We start from the raw sequence: 25,148 nt of genomic DNA on the forward strand, positions 1-25,148 counted from the left end.
GTTATGGGCTTGAGGCAGGATTTATGGGTGAGATTCTCCAGCCTGTTCTATACAGGATATCAGGCTGGATTATCAAAATGGCCCGGTCTGGCCTCAACAAAGTCCACAGATGAGTTGCTTTTTGCGTGGAAGAGAGTCCAGTTCTCCTGAGGAAAGGAGCCCATTTTCCTCCCCCACCCAGCCCTCCAAAATATATGTAGGGGAGATTTTTTGTTGGCTTATTTCCCAGTCTGTAGTCTTTGTCTGAAGAGAGGACAATATGTGGTCCAAAGAAATTGTATGGGGAGTATAAGAAGGAAGCTCCGTGCCTTGCTAAGGCTTTGTAATTGTTGGCTCTTCAAGGAATTTGAGGCTCTGTGGAGCTGTGTTCTCTTCGTTTTTCCTTTGGGGATATCGTTACCAGGCAATTATTTCACACCCTGTAGCACTGCAGATGTGTCTCTTCAAGTCCTGTCCCTTACCCAGTAGCTGAGAAAATGTATTTTACATTAAAAAATAAACCTTTAAAAAAATACCCTCCAGCCATAAAGCCAACGTGTTTTCTATATATAAACCTCTGTTATTAATACAATGAACTCCTCTTCAGACTTGTGAGGAGGGAAGAGGGAATAGGACTTGCTCACTGGAGACAGGAAAGATATGATATTCATTTTTCAGTGCTCTGAAGGCTGGAGTCCATCACAGCGCCGCGAGCCTGAGATTCATTTTCCAGTGATAAAGCAGGCCAATACCGTAAAGCAGGTTTATGAGACATGCGTTCCTGCAGAATATTGGTATAAAATAGATTATAGAAGCAATTTTACATTGGCTCAAAGATGCCAAGATAGAGAGAGATGGGCAGAGTTGAATGATAAACAGTTTGTATGATTGAAAACCTGAATTAAAAAGTCCCACTGGTGTTAGTGATAGGAGTAAAAGAAATTTTGCATCCGCTTTAACTTTTTAAGGAGATCACTGATTTTTGTCTCAGTCATTTGGCACTGTGTGTTATATGGTATCTTTTTTTTCTTCTGCTTCTAACATTGAGGAATCTTGTTATGGGGCTGATGAGCCAGCCTTGAGCAACATAGGTCCTTGTGCATACTGAAGCCCCTTGGAATAAAATGGGATAAAAAGCTCCTTCTGTAATAAAAAGCACATGATTGGGTTTTTCTGGCTAGGTTAACAAAGGGAGTAAACTGCAGTTATGCTGCCCTGGATGTAAACTTGCACACAATAGACCTAGAATGTTGTGAGATTTAATTATGGGTATAGCATCATAGATGTTTCATTCACAAATGAGTAGGAAGATAAATGAACAGATTCTGATCATGTTTACACTGGTACAATGCAGAGCACAGTCTGGCCTAAAGGTAGACCTTCAGGTTAAATGCCATATGTCTTCATTGCGGTCCACTGAACCTTGGGGAACTGAGTCTATTGCAGGATGAAATCTTTGAAGATACAGGACAGTGTTAAGGGCTCACTTGCAATCGGGTAGAAGTAGAGAGGAAAGAACTGATGGAAGGTGAATGGAAGGGTCAAGTGCGGAGCAATTTGGAGGCAAGAGGAGTTACGAAACGCATGGAAGTGTGTTCCAGACATAGGCACTGCAATGAAATAAGCTACTAAGCCATGACAAGGGGAGATGGAATCCTCAACCCTGCAAAGGACTGACTGCCCTCAGCTCTGTTCAACTTCAGTGGGTGCTGAGGGAGCTCAGCATCTTGCAGAATGGACCCCACAAGAACAAATAAGGATTGGGAAGTGTGTAGGACATGAGCTAGCAGAAGCAGAGATTCAGGCAGAGGTGGAGCTATCCAAAATTGTGAAGCATTCTAGCATCCCACACACGTGCACACATATACATGGTGTAGATGTTGCATAGAGACTAGAGCTTGCTGAGGCATGGTCCTAACTTTTTTGGGGGTGGAAAATCCCTAATTCATTGCAACTATTGCAGAAAAGCTTCTTAGGTTCAGGATGGAACTTTTGGGGGTGCACCAACTCACCCCCAAATAGTCTCTTGTCTGGTGGTTATTGAGAGGCCAGACTTGAGCCCCTTCTCTGACTCAGGTCTTTTCTTTTTCTAGTGTGTTTTCATGAAAGCTTGTGTATTATGATAAGAATTCTGTTGCATGAAAATGTGAGGGTTTAACGTGTATTTCCCAGACAGCCCTTGTAAAGACTAGACTCTCCATTTAGTAAGAGATATGATTGTATATTTAGTGTAGCTGTTAACATGTCTGAAGAGTGACAGACATTTCCATAACTAAGCCAATAAGGATGGTGTGGAGGAATTGATGCCTAATGCATCAGGGAGAAGGCATAATCTATAGGTAACATAGTAACAGTGACATTCAGTTCTTTTGTTATATCTGGCAATGACAAGGTTGCAGACACAACCCAAGCTGTTTATTTGAGTTGCAAAGGAAAACTAATATATATTTGAGTTTGTTGTTCAGAGGATGCTGTCTGAAAAGAAATGGGGTGGACAGAGATGGAAGAATGTTTCCGCTACACAAGAGGTTGTCCTGAACAGACTCTGGTTTTGTAATCTCAGAGAATGTCACTGTGATGCTTACTGCACCATTGCAGAGGGCCTGAATATTTACAGGTCATCGCCAAAGAAAAAGCAAGAACTTGGACTGCAGTTATTTATGCTGCTGCCATCCTGGGTGTCACAGTCATATTTCTGCATCATCTGGATAAAAATCAGCATGTCCCCTCCCCCATACCTGACCACATCCCTTTCTTTCACTCGTGCTTTACCATGGCCGTGTCTACACTAGCCCCAAACTTTGAAATGGCCATGTAAATGGCCATTTCGACATTTACTAATGAATTGCTGAAATACATATTCAGCGCCTCAATAGTGTGTGGGCGGCCGCAGCACTTCGAAATTGACACGGCTCGCCGCCGCGCAGCTCGTCCCAACGGGGCTCCTTTTCGAAAGGACCCCGCCTACTTCGAAGTCCCCTTGTTCCTGTGAGCAGATGGGAATAAGGGGACGTCAAAGTAGCCAGGGTCCTTTCGAAAAGGAGCCCCATTGGGATGAACCGTGTGGCGGCGAGCCGTGTCAATTTCGAAGTGCCGCAGCCACCCACATGCTAATGAGGCTCTTAATATGTATTTCAGCGCTTCATTAGTAAACTTCAAAATGGCCATTTACATGGCCATTTTGAAGTTTGGGGCTAGTGTAGACACGGCCCATGACAGGTTGGAAACGGTGTAGGTCCCTTTGCTGGCACACACGTCAGCTGCTTCAGTCTCAGACACTAGTTTCTCCTGGATGCTTGCAGCTGATGTGATGGAGTTTGGCTCAATTCCTCTGGAAAGGGCAGTTTCCACATTCCTTTGCTTCTAAGGCCAGTTAGCTGGGGCAGCATTTATATCACCTGTGAAAGCATTTTTAGCCCCTGGGGCAGTACTGCCACACCAGTCTGGGATGGTGGGGTTCAGTTCACCAGCCATGGAGAAAGGGGAGCTGTATGGAACATATGGCTAAACCAATCAAGGGAACAGGGGATCCCATCGCCTTCTAGCAGCGGAGGGGGAGTAGCACACATCCTGCAGATGCTCCCCTTTGATGTAACCTTTGGCTACACCCATTCATTCTCCCGTGCTCCAAATCCTGGGGCCACAAAGTAAGATCCCACACTCCTCGTTCACTTATAGCATATGCATGTGCCAGAGAAGGGGAGGAACCAGACATTTATTTGCATGGCGATTATTATGAAGTGGAATATCAGAGTTCTTGATACTTGGGGCCACAGCCACGTGGAGTTTAGCTTTCAGGAAAGAAAAAAGATGAAACCAAGCCCCCACCACATATAGTGGCTGAAGAAGCAGGATGAGAAATCAGGACTACTAGGTAGGGATATCATAGACTCACAGGGCTGGAAGGGACCTCAGGAAGCCATCCAGTCGAGTCCCCTGCCTCAAGCAGGATCCATCCCATCAAGTCATCCAAGCCAGGACCTTGTCAAGCTGGGACATAAACACCTCTAGAGATGGAGAATGCACCACCTCTCTAGGCAACACATTCCAGTGCTTCACTGCCCTCCTGCTGAAGTCATTTTCCTTGTTCTGCTGTCTGTCATCACCGAGAACAATTTCTCTCCACCCTCTTTACAGCCCCCCCGCCCTTTCAGGAAGTTGAAGGTTGCTATTAAATCACCCCTCAGTCTGCTCTTCTGTAAACTAAATAAGCCCAAATCCCTCAGCCTCTCCTAACCAGATAGGCAGTGTGAAAACTTGGGATACTTTTTGGGGAGGATGAGGTGGGTTATAGTTGCATATATAAAACAAAGCCCCTAATACTGGACTGGTCCCAGTGATATCAGGAGGTCTGGTCACCCAATTCCTGGGTTCCATTCCTGGGGCTTCCCTTGTGTTGCTCTGCAAGTTAGCTGGAGTTTTCAATTCAAACTGTTTTAAATTAGGCCTGACTCTTGGTCGTGCTGAGCACCTCACAGTTCACGTTGATTCTTGGAATTTTTGAAAAGCAGGCCACTTCTTTAGGTGCTTAAATGTGTGTGGAAGGTAAAGGCCTAATTTAGACAGCCAGATGGGATCCTGATGGGTGAGACTGCCAAAGGGCCAAGGGGTGGCAGGAAACCCTACATGCCTTTTGAACCCTGCAAACTCTCTCTGTGACTTTAACCTTGTAAGTCAAGTAACTTCATCCTCATACTTGCCTGGTCGATTAATTTGGCTCCCTGTGATTCAGTTAACATAGATTATGAATTGTTACTCGTATTCTGATCTGCCTCACAGAGAGCCAGTGAGGATCCTTAGAAGAAAAGCTCTGGGGAAGTGTTATCTGTGTTACTCCAAAGAACATCTCTGCACAGATAAAAGTGATAATCCCAAAGGAAGGGAAAATTCTTCTGCATGTCTCTTGAGAGTAAGAAATGTAAAATTTGCACACACAAGGAATTATCACTGCTGTGTGCCTTAGTTTCCCTACCTGTAAGGTGGAGATGGTGGGCAGGTTTTAGAATGGCCAAGTATTTTGCACTCCTCAATTGAAAGGTGTGATGGGAAAGAGTTGTAACTGTTTAAGTTTCCTGAGCTGTAAATGGGCAAGAAATTGGGCAATGGACACGATGTGTTTTGCTGAGAGCTGGTTGCAAAGCAAAAAGGAAGTTACCTTTCATCTCCTTTAAAATGGGGATCCTGGTTGCCAGAGAGGTGGTGAAAACAAGGCCATCTCTGTTAGGTCCTTGGTTGGATTCAGAATTCAGGTTCCAGCTGTCTGCACACAGTAGCAGCTTTTCCCAGCATGCTGCGTGTCTGAGACCAGCAACAGGAGAACAGAATTTTTCCTTTTGAATCACACTGTTCATTTACGTAGGCATCCTGCCTCTTCACCCTGACCATCCCAAGCTTCAGAGAATGATGACCAATCTCTCCCCTCCCATAGTGTACTTACACAGTTGTTCAATGATCTATTTCCGGGGTATAAAGAAGAATCTTACCATCACTTTGCCTTGAAGTGTGGGATTGGATTTTTTTCTACATGTTCTCTCACATTTCATATGCACATTAGTAATGGACCCCTTTGAATTCAGCCCCGCCCAGTACCTGACCTAACTTCTTCCTGCTGCAGAATGTCTGTGGGGAGCCAGCCCCAGTGCTCACAGTCAGTGTCTTATGAGAGTTGGCTTTTGGTCACACGTTTGATCCTTTAGGTAGGGAATCACTGACATTTTAGTCCTAGGCTGCAGGTGCTTGGTTCTGGCAACCACCACTAGCACTCTGAAGCCTTTCCAGCATCATCTGCATGGTTTGCAGTGAGGATCCTGATAAACAGTGGATCTTCTAGTCCCCGGCAGAACTCAGATTGGTCTCTCCCACACCAGGTTCATTTTGCTGACCTCCTGGAAATGAGGGACCTTGGTGGTGTCTCCTAACTACAGTGCATGGTGCGGGGCGGGAGGGGGAGACTGGCTACTATACTGATGCCTAAATCCAGCTCTTGGTTCCAAATCAGTAGCACCAAAAATAATTATTTGGATTCCCGGGAAGACAGCTGCATCTGCAAAAATGAGGAAGATGATTTTTCACCCCAGACTTGTCTTTGGGTGCTCAGGAAATGGAGGGCCTTGTCTTTCACGTCAGTAAAGTAACGGAAGTAGGCTATCCTGTTCATCCATTTTATTGCCAAGAGACATTTCTTTGTCATAACAGCATGCTGGTGTATCCTAATAGGGTCTAACGGCCCTGAAAGGAGAGCTGCTGTCAGAATACTTTAAAGTTGGACAGAACATCTCCTGCTTTTTGAGATGTATCAGCAAAGGATTCTGATCGCCTCTAGTGGGAAGCTATTTTTATACCGTCCGGGGGCTGTCTTACACTATGAGATTTCAATCGCTTTTTTTAAAAAAATCCTAACTGCATGTCTTAGGGTAGCCTTAAAAATATCATCTCCATGTCTTGCAATCTGAAAAAAACAGACACCCTGTTTTCAAGCTGGAATTGGGTTGCTTTTTGTTAAGGAGACGTTACCAAGAAAAGTATGTTGGATTTCTTCCATGAGTGTGGCAGAAAGCATCTGTGCTACCCAGAGCAGTGTCTTCTTGGCTCTAACTGATGTTGTCATTGTTGCATAAAACCCAGGAGTGTATTTCATTGTATTATTAATTGGCCTCTCTCTTTGAAATTGTTGTGTCAGAAGAACCCAGTCATGAATTAATCTGCAAAACATTCTTTTCAAATGTCTGTTCAACTTAATTTTCATTTCTTTTGCAAAGAAACTTTGTACTGGGGTTCAACTCCTTACCTTTGTGGCTGCGTCTCGAGTCAGTTATGTGACGTGCTGCTGAAGCGTGAGCCAAGTCTCAGTGTGTCAACAAGGCTGTGAGTTCAGACAGAAGGGGATCAGATGCCTAGTTTGTCTGATGTGTGTGTTCCTCAATGGCTCCATGGGAGAGCTGGTTTCAGTGTTTAAAACCACAATCTCAAAAGGGGCAGGGGGTGGGAACTGAAGCCAGCCCTTGATAATACACAATTCAGCTTTGTAGAGCACACAATACCAAGGAGCCCTCTGCATATGCCAGTTCCTCCAAAACGTATCTACTGGTGATGGGAACTCAAACTAGTATTGAGGAACATGGGCAGTGTGAGGTATATACCACCTGTTCTGCTCAGTGTTAAGGATGTGGTGGAATGATACCCATGCAGCCAATCAGATTCAAGCTAGGGGATCAACTTTTGTAAAGTCCCTATGAGAGTTAGGAGCATTTGGATTTTAGGACTCTAAGGATGTTTGGATATGAATGGGCTTAGGTGCCAAAGTCATGCAGGCATTTTTGAAATTGTTGCCCTTGGTCTTACACCAAGTTCTAGAAGGCATTGTGGTTGCTTTGCCTAGCTCTCTTAACACAGCATCTGATACTGCTACCCATGATCATGTCCCTTTAGCACCTTGCTTCACAAGCACACAGTCATTCCAAGGGTCTATTAGCAGTGTAATAGCCTGATCCAAAGTACAATGAAATCAGTGGAAAGACTCCTAGTGACTTCCCTGCACTCCGGATCAGGCCTTAATGTACGACCATGGTAGGATCTGAAAATGGAATTAATAGAACACAAGCTACCAGCCAGGATGGGCAGGGTTAGTGTCTCTAGCTTCTCTTTGCTGTAAACTGGGAATGTGGGACAAGGGATGAATTGCTCGGTGATTACTTGTGCTGTTCCTTCCCTCTGAGATACCATGCATTGGTTGCTGTCAGAAAACAAGACTCTGAGTTACATAGACTTTCGGTCTGACCTTGTATGGCCATTCTTATGTAGGTTATACGTTCTCTAAATAATTCTCTCTCAATTTCTCTTTCATTGTAGGTGAGTGTTTTAACTACCTTGGAACGGCGATTCAATCTGCAGAGTGCCGACGTGGGGGTGATAGCCAGCAGCTTCGAGATTGGGAACCTGGCACTCATTCTCTTTGTCAGCTACTTTGGAGCCCGGGGGCACAGACCACGTTTGATAGGATGCGGAGGAATAGTCATGGCTCTGGGTGCCCTCCTTTCCGCACTGCCTGAATTTCTGACCCACCAGTATGAATATGCATCTGGGGAAATACGCTGGGGGGCTGAAGGGAGGGATGTGTGTGCTGCCAATGGGTCCACCAGCGACGAGGGACCAGACCCGGATCTTATCTGCCGGAATAGGACTACCACCAACATGATGTACTTGCTCCTCATTGGAGCACAAGTGCTCCTAGGCATTGGTGCTACCCCTGTACAGCCACTAGGAGTTTCCTACATCGATGACCATGTGAGACGAAAAGATTCCTCCCTGTATATAGGTAAGAATTTGAAGCTTGTTAAATGCATTTGAGGTGCTCCTGCTATTGCAGCTCATTCTGTTGTCTGGTTTATCTGGTTTCAGTAGGTCTTTTCTGTGCTCCAATGTCTGTGAAGGTATCTGAGCTTTTGTGTACAGGACTGCTTGTTTTTTATCTACCAAGAACTAACCAATACAAGAACCATCTCTTTGCCACTGATATCCATGGTGTCCCCCCCCACCTGTCCCTAGTGCACTTACAATACCATGGCAGAAGAATGCAGGGGTCTTCTTTCATAAATGAGAAAGCTGGTCATGTATTGTCATCTTTTTTGGGTTGGCAGCCATAAAGAGGCAGCGGATGATTAGAAAGATGTTCCCTTAATATCTCCTTTGATAGCAATTTTCCTGTCTCTTAAACTGTAATGATATTGGTCACTTTTGGTTGAGTTTTAGCTGCAGAACACTAAAGTCACTTATAAGACGATAATTAACCACTTGCTTATCCAGTGTACCCCAGCTGATCCTAGAGATTGTTTGTTGACATTTCTAAAATTACCGTGTGAAGGTACTGGTGAAAAGGGTCCTTGGTCCTTGGAAGTGTTCTAATCACTTTTAGTAAAACCATTCTGAGCACACACACCACCCGCTTTCAGAAAGCTCTCTCTGTAGAGCATGCACTTCTACTTAGAATCTTGTGGAAAGCCCGCAGAAAATGTTACTTATAGGGGAACAAGGTGGAACAGTTGGTGAGTCTATTGTAATCTAACGCCAATAGTGAAGATCATGCTGCAAAATGATTTGCTCTCTATCACGCATGCTTGGCGGTAGTTGCATGGTGTTACATGATGGGGTAAAGATATAATACTAGGTTTTGGTAGTCAGTTGAAATATCCTGGCCTTAGAGTAAAGAGCTCATGGGTTTCTGTGAGGAACTCCTCAGTGACCATGCTTTAGAGAACTTTTTGAGTGAAGTTGCCCTCTGAAAGCCTCTGAACTCTGTCAATCAGTTGTCTATATCTGCTCCATTTCCATAGGACTCTTTGTTAGCTAGTTGCCACTTTTGCTGGCCCCCGTTCAGCAAAGCACTGAGGCATGTGCTAATCTAATTTGCTGCCTGTCTGTATTCCTTTTGTATCCCTCAGCATGGTATTTAATGGCTACATCAACTCCCCTCTCCTCTCCTAACCCACTTTGGATGGAAACCCAAAGACAGTCCCATTACCAAACCACTTTTGCTATGACATTTCTGGTTGAGTTACCAGTTCTAACAAAATACACGTGGCTGGAATGGCTACTCACATAACCCTGCTCAGCTTCAGCTTCCATTCCTGAATATCTCCCATGATATCCCATTTAGGAAAACAGTGGGGAGGCCTATTGGATAGGCTGGCTGTAGCGTGTAAGTACTGATCTCCTCTTCTAGATTTATGCTTCTTGCATCTTTTGAAAAATATTCTGGCATGTACACTGCACAGCCCGTTCATTCCTTGTGTAGACAGAAAATCATTACTTCGTCACTGAGCACCGCACACTGGAGTTTTATGCTTTGAGTAGTTTGCTTTAATTTTTGGAGGGTTCCACCGTATGCAGGGGACTGGAAATAAATCATTGTGTGTGTAAAATATGGGGTAATGAATGGCCTCCAGGTAAATACAAAACCAAATTCACTGGAGCAAATTTGCCGATGCCATAAACTGTGAGTTTACATTTAGTCTTATAGTGACTTCAGAATTGTTGCTTGTAAACAAATATTTTGCTTAAGTTAATGGACGAGATTCATTGGCAAGAAAGAGATGGCAGGGTGCTGAAATCAGAAGAGCGATGGGCATATGGACATGGAAGGAGAGGGTCTGACAGCTGTTGTGGGCCCTGGGGTAAGATGGGAGGGGGCCCTGGCTCTGTGCCCTGGAGGGGGCGGAGCCTAAGATGGAAGGGGCAGGACCTAGGGCAGTCTGCCCTTAGCAACTCTTGGAGCTTGTTTCTGGGCTTCCCCTCCTTTAGAGCTGCATGGAGCAGCACTATTTCAGCATTTCAAACGGGCCTGGAACTCCAGCCACCAGGAGAGACTTCTGCCTTTGCCCCTACACCCTGTTGGTGGGTCTGCATGGGGGTAAGAAAGAGATGCCATCAGGACTTTTGTTCAAGGCATTAAACTTGCTACATTAACATAATTTTAAACAAATTAATGATTTAACTGATGCTGGGAAGATGCTGCCGAAAAATCCACTTATTAATTGTTTGAATTTCCTCATAAATTTGCTTTTCGATTGTTTGGATTCACTTTTTGCAAAGAACTTGTTTTTGTTCAACTGGCATGAATGTCCATGAAAACTCATTTGTCGCATTCAAAATGTGATTATTTGTGCCAGAAGTGTGCGTGCACTCATCCAGTCAGGGATGAGCAGCATCGGTGAGTAATTTCTGACCCATCCCACCCAGGCATCACAGTATTTTTCAGAATACTGTTTATGGACTTCTTTCTTCATACCGTGATCAATTCATGGTGTAAAACAGTGAAAATCAGTCTCCGAATAAATAGGAATATTAAATAAATTTGCACAAATCTGGATCTGTTTTGTATTTGCCACTAGCAGGAAGAAAACTTGAATTCTTCAGATACAATATTGTAAGTTATTGAATGCAGTTGATTCTTTTTCAGCGATGTCAGATGATACAATTTGCAGTGACCTTGCCAAGTAAGACCATATCAGCTCTCAGAAAAGCTAGTTTAGTGTCATAACAGGTTCATTTTCCTCTGTGTTATATGTCCTAGATTATTCCTGGTGTGTTGTCAATGTGCGGTATTTTGTACCAGGCTTCTTCTTGTATAATAGCGTTCACTCTGTAGGGGCTGTCCAGTGCCATATTGTTCCAGGATAAGAGGTTTCTGGGATAACGTCTATAATTTTAAATCAGGAGTAAAGCAAGCACATATTACTGCCCTAGTAGAGAAACTAATTCATAGTGATAGGAATGGTCCTGACAGGCATTTTGTCACATTAGACAGCTGCAAAGAAATGGTATGTTTTGGCCAAACTATGTAACTTTTGGCATATAGCTCACTTCCATAATGTGCATATTGTGTCCGGTCTGTAATGGAGTTTGGCAAGGTATTTATTTGACTCCTAGGTATTATTGATATCTTCTCATTTTTTGACTTGACCTGTAAGGATAAGAATTCCTTCCAGAATGCACATGCAGTAAACTGGATGGAATTGTCATAGGGCACGTCATTACCACAGGGAAGATTGACCCTGCCGCAGTTGATCTTTAGAAGTTCAATTTAGTGGCTCTGGTAGGGAACGCTAAACTGAACACATAGGGCACCCCCACTGGCACCAGTACTTCTGCCCCTCACAAGGAGTAAGGGAAGTTGGTGGGCGCTTTTGCTCCCGTTGACCTCCCACAGGGGAGATGACATGGAAGCTCAAATTAAAGTACATCGACTCCAGCTATGTAATTAACATAGCTGGAGTTGTCTCTTGTTTTGACCTTTCCCTTTAGTGTAAACCTGGCCTTAGTGTACTGTGTCTATCTCTTTTTATTTTATGTTGTACAAAGAGATAAGACTTTCTAGAAAATAACTATAGAAGGTGTCCAAAGCCATCAAGAGTGACTGAGTAATTGAAATTTAGGAAATGCTTGTGGTAGGAAACTCCACCATAATATGCAATGGAGGGCAGAGAGTGTAGCGTAGATTTGTATGGTATTGTGAAACTTGATAGAACTAAGGCTGTGTCTGCACTCGCTGTGGAAGATTGAACACTTAGGTTCGATCTTCTGGGGTGCTGGTTCGTGCGTGCATGAAATGGCAAATTCCAGGGTCAGTGTTGACCCCGGAACTCCTTGCAAGCTGCCAGGATTAAGGAATGCTAATGGGAGAAGCGTTCCCATCAACATTTTGCAGTGGGAACAGGGACGAATAGCGACAGCTGCAAAATCAATTTTTGGTGTGCAACTGGTACACCTAACGTTGCGTATCAGCCATTGATATTCAAGGTAAGTGTAGACCCAGCCTCAGAGAAGATAAACAAATTAGGAGTGTAACTATATGGGCATCAGGGTTGGAAATTTGTCATTTTGTAATGATATATGGCAGTTGACGGGGCATCCGCTGAAGGTGATGGAGAGAGGGATGAATTAGACCAAGGGCCCAAAACATATAAAGACTTATGCATATGCTTTACTGTACACTCTCCATAAATAATCCGATGGGATCTAACATACAAGCACTTAGCAAACTTTCTGTATTATAGCCCCATGAAATTTAGACATGTCATTACATGCACATATGATGTAGGAAGCATATTTGATTAGCTAACCTCGCCATGGCTGCATGTACAATTGTGAAAATTGTATATGCTAGTTAGGGCCCTGATCCAGGCATTGTAGTCTGTGTGGGCAGATCCTAGTGCCTGTCCCAATCATCATGGACATCAGTGGGATTCCAAAGGGTCATGGCCATGTGAGTCCCATTAAAGGGTTGCATGTACAATTTGTCCTCTCAACTTTTGGAAAATCTGGTGTGTGGCACTGCGGGAGGAGAGACCAAGGCCCTGACTTTGCAAGACACTTAAACATAGACCTAGCTTTAAGTGTGTGTATGCTTCCATCAAGCTAGGAATTTATGTGTTTGAAGCTAGGCACAGGTCTATGCACCTTGATGAATTGGAGGTGGGACTTTTTTGGATTTCATTCTCACAAAGAATAAGGGGTAAAATTCTAACAAAAGGATCTCATCAGAATGGGCTCCTGCCATGATATGCTTCAAATTTCTAGAGACAGTAGTCACGCTTTGGGTTTATGATGCATGCAATATGTTGCTACCAATGTAAAATGGACTGTGTTGCTGTAGTAACCAGCCTAAGGAAAATGAGGGGGAGGAACTCTGTGGTAACCAAAGGATTATTAAATCAGAGAGATTCCCTCCACGCAAAGATTTGTAAAAGAAAGAGAATTTTACCTTAATATAGACAAGGCTCTGCTGTATTTTGATATCTGTTCCTACTAATGATAGCAAACAAATTCTTCTTCCATTTCATCAGCCAAGAGTTCATTTAGCTTAAAGGTCCCAACCATAGCAAAAAGAGTTAAAGAGATTAGCCCTTCCTCAAAAACCTCTGAGATCATGGAGGTTGTGAAAGGCATTTGATTCAGTGGGTCCCCCCCTTATTTTTTTCTTAGTCCAAATCATACTATTTCGTCTCTTTAAAACCAATCTGATTTCATCCCAAAAATTCCAAGCCAGAGGGAAGGTTACTGTACCCTGTAATTTTTCCATCTGTATGGAGAATAAATTTTGTTACATGTGCCAAGACATGTAAAGATGTGCACCACCAATAGAAACACGTGCTGCCAGCTGCGGGAGGCTCAGGGTGCTCTGATAATGAGCAGAGTCTCTCCTGGGTAGTCTCCCAAGAGCTCAGCTTAGAGGAAACACTGGTGCAGATCCAGAGCAGTTCACCTACTTCACCTGTATGTTTCTCTGCATTCATCATAAAGAAACCATTTTGGATGGGGAATTCTCTCCTGGGGAACCTGCATGGCTCATTATTCCTCCACCTGCACTGACAGTGAAGCTTCGCACACGAGATCCGTTTTTTGCTAAACGGGAAATTATTTTTGTAGAGTAAATGTTAACTTCTGGGGTGATGCTCTCCCACAATCCCTGCTAACAACTTTTATTTTGAGGATATCTGTTTTTCTGATGTTCAGCTGCCCATGGGTCTGGTGTTTGCTACTAAAGCCAGTGGGGATTTTGTTACTAGAAGGATTGGTTGCCATATGAGGCATTTAGTTCAGCTGGGAAAAACATGTTTATGTAAGTCCATATTTAAAGTGCTAACCTTGCTGCCTTCTGTGGAGGAGTGTTATGTGGTCATTAGACATGCAGCAGTTGAGACATAAATTTATATACCCTGGCAAAATGCCATCATACAGTAAAATAAGCCATCTCCCTGAATTCCTTCTACAGGCTTTGTGGATTAAGGTATTTTGCTTGATTTCCTACCCTTAACTGTGGCATAAAGTTGCAGTCATAGGCTGCCCTATTTTACTCAATTAACTGTTGCCTTTTGGCGCTGAGTGAATGACCTTTGTATAGTCAGCGTATGACTTGGCATAATTAGAACTGAAAGATGCTGCATGCGTTCAGGAGATTAATTTTCCTTATCAACAAATAGTAATAAAAGGAACTACGTACATCACAGGCTTGCCACTCATTTCCTCAGGCACTGGAATGGGCCCCAACTGTACTATGTTAGAGAGGGCCCTAAAATTTGTCCTTCCCCAGCATTGGTTTCTTTATCGACACACACCCTCTGAATTTTGGAATCTAGTCACTTTAAGTCTCTCGCAGGCTCACCAGGGTGGAAGATGGAAGAATTGCATGGAAGAATGGTGCAGAACAGCTCCAAGCCAGGAGGAATAGCAGAGCAAACAGGCACGCTCTTGTAGTGCCGCACGGAAGGTAGAGAACAAGAGGTGGGAGTATATAGGAGCTAGTAATGCTGGACTGGTCCAGTTAGACCCTCTGAATTCTGTGTTCCAAACTCCATGCCCTTGCATCATATGTAGTCACTGACACCTAGGACACATACAGTAAACCCTTTCATATCTGGAGCCCTGGGACCGGGAGGTTACTGGATATTCAAATATTCTGGATAATAGAGAGGTAGACCTACCAACGCATAACACTAAAGAAAAACAATATTAGATATTAAAAAAACAAGCAAAAAAGTGTGCAGAGTACTTTATCAACAACTGCAGTTTTGTACCTGGTAAACTTATACTGTATTTGCTGTATTTATTTGTATTTACTTTAACTATACTGTATATATGAAAAACGTAACTAAAATTTACTTACGGTTAAAATGCTGGTGGTTTGAATGTTCCAGATGATAGAATGCTGGTTAAGGCAGTGTTTACTGTAAAATCAACGAAGGGTCCTGTGGCACCTTATAGACTAACAGAGAAGTTTTGAGCATGAGCTTTCGTGAGCACAGACTCACTTCATCAGATGCTGGTCTTGGAAATCTGCAGGGCCAGGTATAAATAAGCCAGAGCAAGGGTAGGGATAACAAGGTTAGCTCAGTCAGCAGGGGTGAGGCTTACTACCAGCAGTTGATCTGGAGGTGTGAACACCCAGGGAGGGGAAGCTGCTTCTATACTTAACACCATGCAAGGCACTGCATTTAGCCGTATGGAATGGAAATCTATCAGCCTCACAAGGCTAACCTTGTTATCCCCACCCTTGCTCTGGCTTATTTATACCTGGCCCTGCAGATTTCCAAGACCAGCATCTGATGAAGTGAGTCTGTGCTCACGAAAGCTCATGCTCAAAACTTTTCTGTTAGTCTATAAGGTGCCACAGGACCCTTCGTTGCTGTTACAGATCCAGACTAACACGGCTACCCCTCCGATACTTTACTGTAAAATGCGATCACTGGCATGAGGGTGAATCATAGAATCATAGGGCTGGAAGGGACCTCAGGAGGTCATTTAGTCCACCCCCTGGCTTCAGGCAGGATCAACCCCAACTAAGTCATCCCAGCCAGGACCTTGTCAAGCTGGGACTTAAAAACGTCTAGGGATGGAGAATCCACCACCTCTTTAGGCAACGCATTCCAATGCTTCACCACCCTCCTGGTGAAGTATTTTTTCCTAATATCCAACCTACTCCTCTTCTTCTGTAACTTCAGACCATTGCTCCTTGTTCTGTCATCTGTCACCACTGAGAATAGTTTCTCTCCAATCCATTTAGAGCTCCCCTTCAGGAAGCTGAAGTTTGCTGTTAAATCACCCCTCAGTCTTCTTCTGTAAACTAAATAGGCGCAAATCCCTCACCCTCTCCTCATAGGTCATGTGCTCCAGCCCCTTGATCATTTTTATTGCCCTCCACTGAACCTGCTCCAGCACATCCACATCCTTTTTATACTGGGGTGGAAAATGGATGTTAATGTTTTCCTTCCACTCTGCACAGGTGTAAATGACTAGGTGAGGCAGGAAAGAATTGGACCTTTTTATTAATTATTTACTTTCATTCCTGAAGTTATATGATCTTTTTAAATTTTCTTTTCCATGTGAATGTGTGGAACTTTGTTGTTTTTTTTTAAACTGCAAAATAGTGCAGATACTTGCCTCTTGCAGGCTCTTGTTTGCTTTAAGCACCAGTCAGGTCTGCTGAACTGCAGTGCAGGGAAGACAGATGTGCAGTAGCTTGAATCTTCAAGTCTTCAGTGATAAATGTCAATTTAAAAGCCCACTCACATTATTGAGTGTCAGTCAAAATGACAGCAACCATTGTGCCTTGGAGAAGCAGAAGTATTTTCTTTATCAACATGTATTAAACCTGAAGATCAGTAACCGTGGGGTTAATAGCCAGTTAGAAGCATAGGATGCGGAATATAAAAGGACATGAGAGATTTTTTGTTCTGGCTACCACTGCTTTATAGTACAGCACAAAACATAGACCCATTTTTATCTTAGAGGTCACATTGGCAAGTTAAACTGTTGCTGTGGCCTTCAAGACCATATATCTTCAATATTCATTATGTTAGGGCTGGTTAAAAACATTTCAATCACTATTTTCACTATTTTGATGGAAAATTATATTTTAAATTTAAAGATATTATGAAAGCTCAGCACTCAAAAGGGTGAGATATCTCAAATGAGTTTATCACATCAGTTGAGGTCCTGGGAAATCTAGGCATAAATTTTTCAGTGTTTGCTACTGGGGACACAGAGTTCTTATGAAAAGTCTGGTTCTTATTTGCATACCTAAATAGGAGCTGAATACTTTAAAATCTGCCGAGGAGGTCTGTGGAAAATTGATTCCCATGCTTATGTAACACATTATCCAAAGTATGGTGTCCTGTTAAAACTATAGGTGCGCAGGGCCCCTGAACGCAGGAGGGGACTGCTGCCAAATTTGGCAGACCTGTTTTTCCTACTTTCTGCAGTGTGTGTGAGGGAGCCTTTTTTTTTTTTTTAACCTCTGCAAGCACATTTACTCAGATTTCCACGATAGTTTGCTGCTGCAGCTGCTGTTGCTGCTGCAAGTTTTACAGACGACTAGAGGAGAAATATGGTTTTCTTCATGTTTCTGAATTTTCATTCACTTTTCTCCATTGTGTTTAGGAGCTTCACTGCCAAACTAAAAACGTTTGCCTTTTTCATGATGTGGGGTTGTATCGCTTTCTCCAAATCCTCCTGCAGGCGCCCACTGAGATCCCCTTGAAACAGTGGCATAGCTGGGCTAGGAAAATGTTGAGCAGACAATGGCAGGGGACTGCTTGACACACAAAGGCAGAGTACGGGTGTTTGGAGTCCTGGTCCAGGACAAGTGGAGTGTCCCTGCCCACCCCTTCCACCTCCAGTCCCACCCCCAAGCCTGTGCTGCTGCCGGTGAAATGGGGTCAGAGAGTGGGAGCTTGCCCCGCTCTGCCTACATGTCTCCTGCCAGGGAGATGGGTGAGGGCATAGGGGCTTGTCCTCTCCCCCTGATAGGTGCTCCTGCTGGGAAGCAGGGTCAGGGCACAGAACCTTGTCCCACTCTGCCAGGGAGTGGGGCCAGGGCATGGGGGCTTGCCCTACCTGTGTAGCACTCCTATTGGTTGGTGTGGTTGGGTCACAATTTGGGTGAGCCTGAATGCTAATCGGGCGGGCCACATAGGTCTTACCATGGCTATGTTCCATGCATTGAATTCAAGGTCCTTGCCTCCTTGAAAACTTGACATACCTCTACCCATTCCTTCTTGAATCTTTCAGTTGCTCCCAGCCCCCTCCATCTTGCCTGTGCTCTCCCCAGGCCCAGTCCAGCCACTTGTCAATATCCCGCCCAGTCACATGAATGCCTTCTCTCCTATACCTGCCAATCTTGGTTGCACCTCCAATGGCCTCTACCCTGTCCATATAAGAGCTTCTCAAAGTCATGCAATCCTCAGTGACTCTGGTTGGCTTGTCTACACGCACTCTGTTCCATCTGTGTAATCTCGATCTGATTGTGTCTCAGACAGCATGGGTAGGGATCCAGGGATGTATCGGGAAAAAAAGGAAGTGGGTAAACTCACCTTTCTGGTATTGCAGGACAGTGGCACATTAGACACGGAGGATGCCATTATTTTGAAGTGGGTTTTGAATAGACGGACAGCAGAGGCTGGAAGTGCTTTTCAAATACATTTTTGACTGAGGGTTACTAGCTAATAGGTAACGTGCCTCGCAGTGGTGATGTTTGTACAGGCAGGATTTACTCATCAGTGGAGATGAATAAATGCTTTTTCTCTTAAATGGGTAAACTCCAGGTTCTCTGAATCAGATTCTTTCCTTCTGCTACACTCCTGCAGAGACCACCCACTTTGAATAGCTGGAAAGCATTCTGCATGGTGTGAGCCATAAACATATAATTGGTTTGCTTGTTCCAGCTCCATCAGTCATTCACACACGCTCTGGGCACAGGTACAGAATTCCCTACAAGTGTGTACGGTTTGAAAGGTATATGTAGCGCTTCTAGCCTTAAGGATAAGAGAGCATTCTGTGATCCTAGTTGCTAGCACAGCAGTAAACTCCTTTTCTGGCTGGTAATTGGAGAGAGCCTTCTTTTCTGCTGCCTTTCTATTGAGAAGGGACAGTGTTTTAATGCAGAATGAAAAGAGCCACCCTCAGCTTGAAGGCAGTGCCATCTTTTCATTGTTAAATGGTATCTTTGCATTTCTCTTCCCCCCACGCCACTAAATTGCATGGCTCCATGGGGATTTCACTGCACAGTCATTGGCCACTGAGGCATCGATAACCTGCAGTGCTTCCAAATAAATGTTTCTGCTTTGGAGGAATCCGTGTTGATCTCATTTGCTGTATTTGAGTGGGGCTGGATTGGTTTCGCAGGTTCCCTTTTGCAGCAAGAGGCAGGTAGTAATATCCTGGAAAATGAAACATAAGCATGCATGTAACCTGCTTTTGAGGGCCAGCGATAACCAATTAATGGAAGGAACCTGACACACTGCAGGCAGGGGAATTGAGAGCAGAGGCTGATAAATGGATGTGCTTATTTAATTGAAAATGTACAAGTTGTAACTGCGCTGTTCTTTTACACCAATTGCGCCAGTTCCTTTAGCCTTCTGCTAGTAACTTTCTGTGTCACGAGCTGAGTACATGAAGTGTCCATCTGGACCGACAAGTTCATTTTGTGTTTGATGGGGAGATGGCACTGGGAGTTTTCTGCGTGTTACGCTCAAGTCCTTGAGTGATTCTGCACTTGCTTTTGTTCTTTAATGGGGCTGTAGTACAGTCTCCCTTTTGAGTGTGTGTAAGTTGTTTTTTATGCTGTATTTAAATTAGTTGCCGGTGAGGAGAGTCTCATGAGATGTTGCATCCCCGTGGAGGGAGCTGTTCCATGCTTAATTAGCAGGCACACTAAGGACATTACACACACCGGAGAACACTCAATGGTGAGGTTCCTAGAGACAAACACAGGGGCTTGTCTTTGAAGTGAAGTTGGTGCTGAATGCTCTATTAGTCATCAGAGAGACAAGGTGGGCGAAGCAATATCTTTTATTGGATCACCTTTTGTTGGTGAGAGATGCAGAGAGAGAGAGAGCTCTGTCTCTAGTCTAGAAAAGGAACTTCAAGCATCACGGCAAAATTCAAGGTGGAACTGATTAAGCATGAGAAATATTGTAACTTCTTAGCATAAACTCTCTCTCTGACCTTGCATTTTGCTGTGACACTAGACATTCCTTTCCCAGACCCGAGGAAGAGCTCTGTGTGGCTTGGAAGTCGTTACTTCACCATCATTGTTGCTCTCTCATTTCTTGGGACTGACCCAACTCCATTTAGGCTTTTCGCCTTCCTCTGCAGTGTGGGGTATAGGCTTCTTACAAGATTAAACTGGAGTGAATGGCGCATTGTCTGTAATGTGAAGTCAAGATGATTTGAGGACTTCTGTAACTCATGCAGAGGTTAGAGGTCTATTAGAGGAGTGGGTGAGTGAGGCTCTGTGACTTGCGATATGCAGGAGGTCACATGGTCATGATGATCCTTTCTGACTTTAAAGTGTGAGTCTACACAGCAGCTATTATTTCTAAAGCAGATACCACCAGGGTGAATCAGAGGGAAGGCCAGGAGGGCCATTTAGCCTTGACTTCAAGCTCAAAGGGGGCCTCAAATTTAGAAACTTTGTTAATTTTTTGGCATGTGACATGTTTTTAGGTGTATCCCTCAATAATTAGTGCATTTGCACAGAAAAAGGCTATATTTATGTGTCATTTATTTATTTTTGTGGCTGCTCAGGACCTCAAAAGCTGGAGGTGGCCTGGGCCCCTCTGGACCTCTTTGAGGGTCTGGATATCACATAGGTGATAACATTGGCACATCTTCCAGCTGATTTCCTATGCCCTATCATTCTGTCCTTTTCCTTTGTTCTGGTAATTGGACTAAGACCCCTAAACTCATTTCATACAAGCCTGTTCAGGGGATTTACTTCCAGGGGCCAACTCTGCCTCTGCCGGGCTACAAGAGTAGTATATTGTAGCCATAAAGGCACTGGAACTCGTTGGCCGAGATCTCTTCCAGTGAAAGAGTACGAAGTCCTGATGAAGGGACTGAGCCAGAGCAAGAGGAAGCTCATCAGCAGGACTGCTGATGGGGAGGAAATAATGGGCCCAGGTGCCCAACTGCCACGCTGCAGCTAAGTAGCTGGATCTCTGAGCCCTTTAAATCCCCACTGGATCTCTGGGCAGTGCTGAAGGGCTGTCGGGGGAAGCTAGCCCCAACCCTTCCCCATCTTCCTGAGGCCTTGCCCCTCCTGAGAGTGCAGAGCCAGGTCCCCTCCACCCATCTTGTCCAGGGTCTAGCAGTTCTGTCCCCAGTCCCTTGCTGGTTAGGCGTTCAGTAGGGGCAGTGTTGTGTAACTTATCCTGAGGCCTGCATTGGTCCCTGCCTGGCCCAGGATCTGGGCAAATATAAAGAAAGTTTAAAGCCATGTTTTGCCCCCATGCTTCACCTGTTGTGTTGTGCCTCAGGAAGGTCCCGTGTTAGGTGCTTGACTCGAATTGGTGACCTAGAGAAGCTAGCCTCCTTAGCCAGGCATGAACCTCTGATGTCAGTCCACCAACCAATAGCAGCAAATGCAGAATTTGGTGAGGAAGAGAACTTAATACTTGTCAAGAAAGATTATCCCACTTGTCCTCAGCCAAATGAGCACAAGAGGGTTTTCAGGAATTTTTCCATTGCCCTTGTAACTTGCAATGAGTGATGAAAGGAGAATGGAGTGTCACTGTGTCAGGGCAGCAGTATCAAAAGGTAATCACTGCCTTAACAATTGCACAATAGTTACTGCTCTTATATCTCCTGACAAACACATACACCACCAAGGTTAGTGTCCTACTGCTGCAGAAGCTTAACAGAATATGTACAGATGCACAGACACAGGTGCGCCTTCGTATCTGCCCTGCCATATCTCTTAAGTTTATGTCATTGTGAGTGACAGCATTCCTGGTGCTTAACCGTGTGTGTGGCATCATACCAAACACTTCTGCTTTTGTCTCCCTGCTTATTTCTGTAAATTATCTGTCGCACAAGGTGGTTCAACTAAGCAAAGTTGAAACTCACTTGGTGCAGGAGCCTTGGTTTATTTTGTGCTTCCTGCTGTGCAGCGCACATTTGTGTATGCAATACACATGTGCGCATTTACTAGCACTTAGTTGTCATTTTATCGTCACACACAAAGGCCAGGATCACACGGTGAGATCTGAGAGGCTTGGAAGCAATGCCCTGTGGGCTGAATTTCAGGATCCTGTGATATCCTTGTGAAAAAAGAAGTCCACTTGTGCTTGTAAGTGGGTGGTACATTAAACCAATTTTCATCATTTGCCCAGAGCTCCCTAGAATTCCTGATCTTTGGCCCACTGCACATACACCTCCTTTATATGCCAAACATGTGAAATGTACCTATCCTTCTGCAAGTGGGGTTGGTTTTTATTTTTGTAGAACTCTAGATAGTACAGCAAGAGCAACATAAATCTCAGGCAGTGGTCCTGGGACCTACGTGGGTTGGAGGTTCTTGCCTAGTTGCCATTAAGCTAATTTTTTATCTTGATGGCCTTCTTATAGGTTGGCTTTTCAGTGAAGGTCACCAACTGACCTAGCAGCTCTATTGCAGCAGAGTTGTGGCGGGAGGGGCAGAGAGAATGAGCTCTTCACGCAGACTTTAAGGTGAAATTATGGATTGATGACAGATGAAATGGTGGAGGAGATTTCCTGATGGTGACTTTAACTCTGTAAGCTTAAGTGGTATCAGACATCCCATAAGCTGGCTCATCAATGCAATGGTTTCAACATGTGCACCCATTAAGTGCCAGAGGAATGGACATGAGGCCAAGGGATGAAGCAATTACAGGACTGCTTGTTCAGACCTCAGTATGATGCCATTAACAGCAAATGTTCAGTCACTCCTGCAGGACGTGGGAAGGGATAAAATAGCTGGTCCCGTTATAAGGCTGTTCTGTTCTAAGCTAGTCCAGTTATAAGGCAGTTCTGTGATAAGACTATGTGTAGATTGCAGGCTTCTGTCAGGAGACTCCAGTCTCCTGACAGAAGTCTGCCACGTCAGGAGCCTTCTGCTGACATCCTGGTCATTTTCTTTCCACAAGGAAGAAGGGATGCATTGCTGGTGGGAGGAAGGGAGGGGGGTGTTCCCAACATTTGACCTTGTGTGGATGGGCCAAATGTTGAGAGAGCCGCTCCCGACAGAACTGTCCACAGGAGATATGCAAATATGTTGTACAATTTTTGTATCTTCCGCCTACAGTTCTTGGCAATTTAGACATAGCCTGAGGGAGCACAGACAGCTACAACTGACAAGTAGATGTGGCAGCAACGCGTGCCTCGTAAATGGATAAGGCCAATCAGTTTCTAGGAAGCACTGCTTGCTTATGTTAACCAACAAATAGAGACTGGTAATGGGTGCAATATGTGGGCCTGTACTGGATGTAGAGGAGAAGGGTGTGTGGCTGCTTTCTAAAGAACTCTCCAGTTTCCCGCTCTGGCACACTTCCCAGTGCTGGTGTAACCCACGCACCTCCTGGGTGTGGTTCACTGTCCCATGGAGTGGTGCTTACCTCACTTACAGAGAGGAGGACTGAGTCTTCTCTACAGCCTTAGCCGAGGGCCATTTGGCTTTTAGCTGAAGCAGGAGAGGCTCATGCAATAAGCTCCAGAGCTCCCAGAGCTAGTTCTGCCTGTCAGCATTACATTGGATCCTAGCGCTAGGGTTTATGCCAGGGGTCAGCAACCTTTCCGAGGTGGAGTGTTGAAATTTGACCTTTTCATCACAATGTATGGTCAAATCCAAGTGCTGGCGATACTTTTTAAAGTCACTAATCGGCCTACTTACAACAGCTTCATCAATAAATAAATTAAGAGTCAGAGCTTTACCATTTAGGCGGTGGTTGGGAGCATTAGCTGGTCTTTTGTTAATCCACAGGCAGCCTGGCTTTGAGTAGGCTCCCGGCTGCATGAGGGAGGACGGGTAGGACTGAGCTCCTGCCTTGCCTGCTGATAAAAATTGGCTTGTATGCCACTCTTGGCACCCATGCCGGGGGTTGCTGACCTCTGATTTACGCCACCAAAGGCCTGCATAGACTCTCCTGTGAACTTGGCTCATTATGTTAATGAGAGACTTTCCTGTATATTGACCACAAGATGTGCAAACTCATTCGCGATTTAGTATCTTTCAGAGCTGCCCAGTCCTCCAAATAAGAAAGCTGGTCACAGACAAAACATGCTGCATGTTCCTTTTAAGTATATATAAAATAGCCAGCTAATTGCAAATGACATATCCAGAGAAGTGTCTGCTGGCTCAGACTGAGTACCAGTGCAGGAAAGATACAAGACCCACACCCCTTTTTTAAAATTTGAGAATTGCATTTTTTACCCTAGAGGGCAGTCAGGGATTTTTCTGTACTTGACTGGGCTTACAGATGTTGGGTGGGCAGGGGAGAGAGTTAATCAAAATGGCAGCTCTACAACTGAAGTGCAAATGGATGAGGTGACTTCACCCTTGCTGGTGTATCACCATACACCATCTGTGTGGACAGAAGGACTGATTCAGGTGAAAGTGAGTCTCCCCAAAAAGGAAAGCATGTGTCGGTGAGGAGAGAGAGAGAGATGTCGTGACAATGTGAAGAGGATGCTGTTTGTTTGGGACAGGGATGTTGGGTTTGCAGTCTCTACACGCTAGGCTGGGATTTGTGGGGTCTCTGCTGGCAGGCCAGCTGGCTTTCTGAATGGTTTTGCCCCCTCAGGAGCTGTCCACTATTGTTCTAGTTCTTTGTTTACTACCACTGCAGTGCTTCACATCACTTGCCAATTTCTCATGGACAGCATACCAGAGCTGCTCTATTTGCAGTGCCAGTTCATTAATTCAGTGCCCCTTAGGCTAAACTTGGAATGTCCTCCTCAAGCTTAAAATCCTCCCTTGGCTAGAATGCAGGTTTGGGCTAAATGAAGACATCGAGATTTGGCTCTTTCTTAACCACCCAAGACTGGAGGATTTAAATAGCTTTGGTGGACAGTTTGCAGCAGGATCACATTTCTTACTTGTTCTAAAGTTTTGATGCCAAGTATTTCATGTTAATTAAAGCCTGTTGCAGGCAGAGTCTTATCCTGGGACAGGCAGGATCTGACCCTAAGACAGGCTTATCAAAGCAGCAGGAGAAATTCAGCAAGAATTTTTTTTTAGATAGGAAAGCATGAGTGGGTGTGTGGCTTTCCTTTCCTCTTGCTTAACTGAGTCATCCTAGTTTAGCTTTAGGTTTGCTTTGAATCATTCTAGTTTCGTTCTGACTGCTGTTTGTGTGCAGGGAGGGGATACCTCTTAT

General features: G+C 44.5%; 1 protein-coding gene across 1 annotated transcript in view; it reads left to right on the plus strand.

The window, feature by feature from the left end:
* The window catches only part of SLCO3A1 (solute carrier organic anion transporter family member 3A1), a 239,262-nt gene that overhangs the window by 29,299 nt on the left and 184,815 nt on the right, over positions 1-25,148 (plus strand). The window contains exon 2 of the mRNA XM_075006755.1: positions 7,828-8,293. Coding sequence (XP_074862856.1) covers positions 7,828-8,293 — 466 coding nt within the window. The remainder of the gene's footprint in view (positions 1-7,827; positions 8,294-25,148) is intronic.

This window comes from Carettochelys insculpta, chromosome 12, assembly GCF_033958435.1.
Source record: "Carettochelys insculpta isolate YL-2023 chromosome 12, ASM3395843v1, whole genome shotgun sequence".
Classification (NCBI taxonomy): Eukaryota; Metazoa; Chordata; order Testudines; family Carettochelyidae; genus Carettochelys; species Carettochelys insculpta.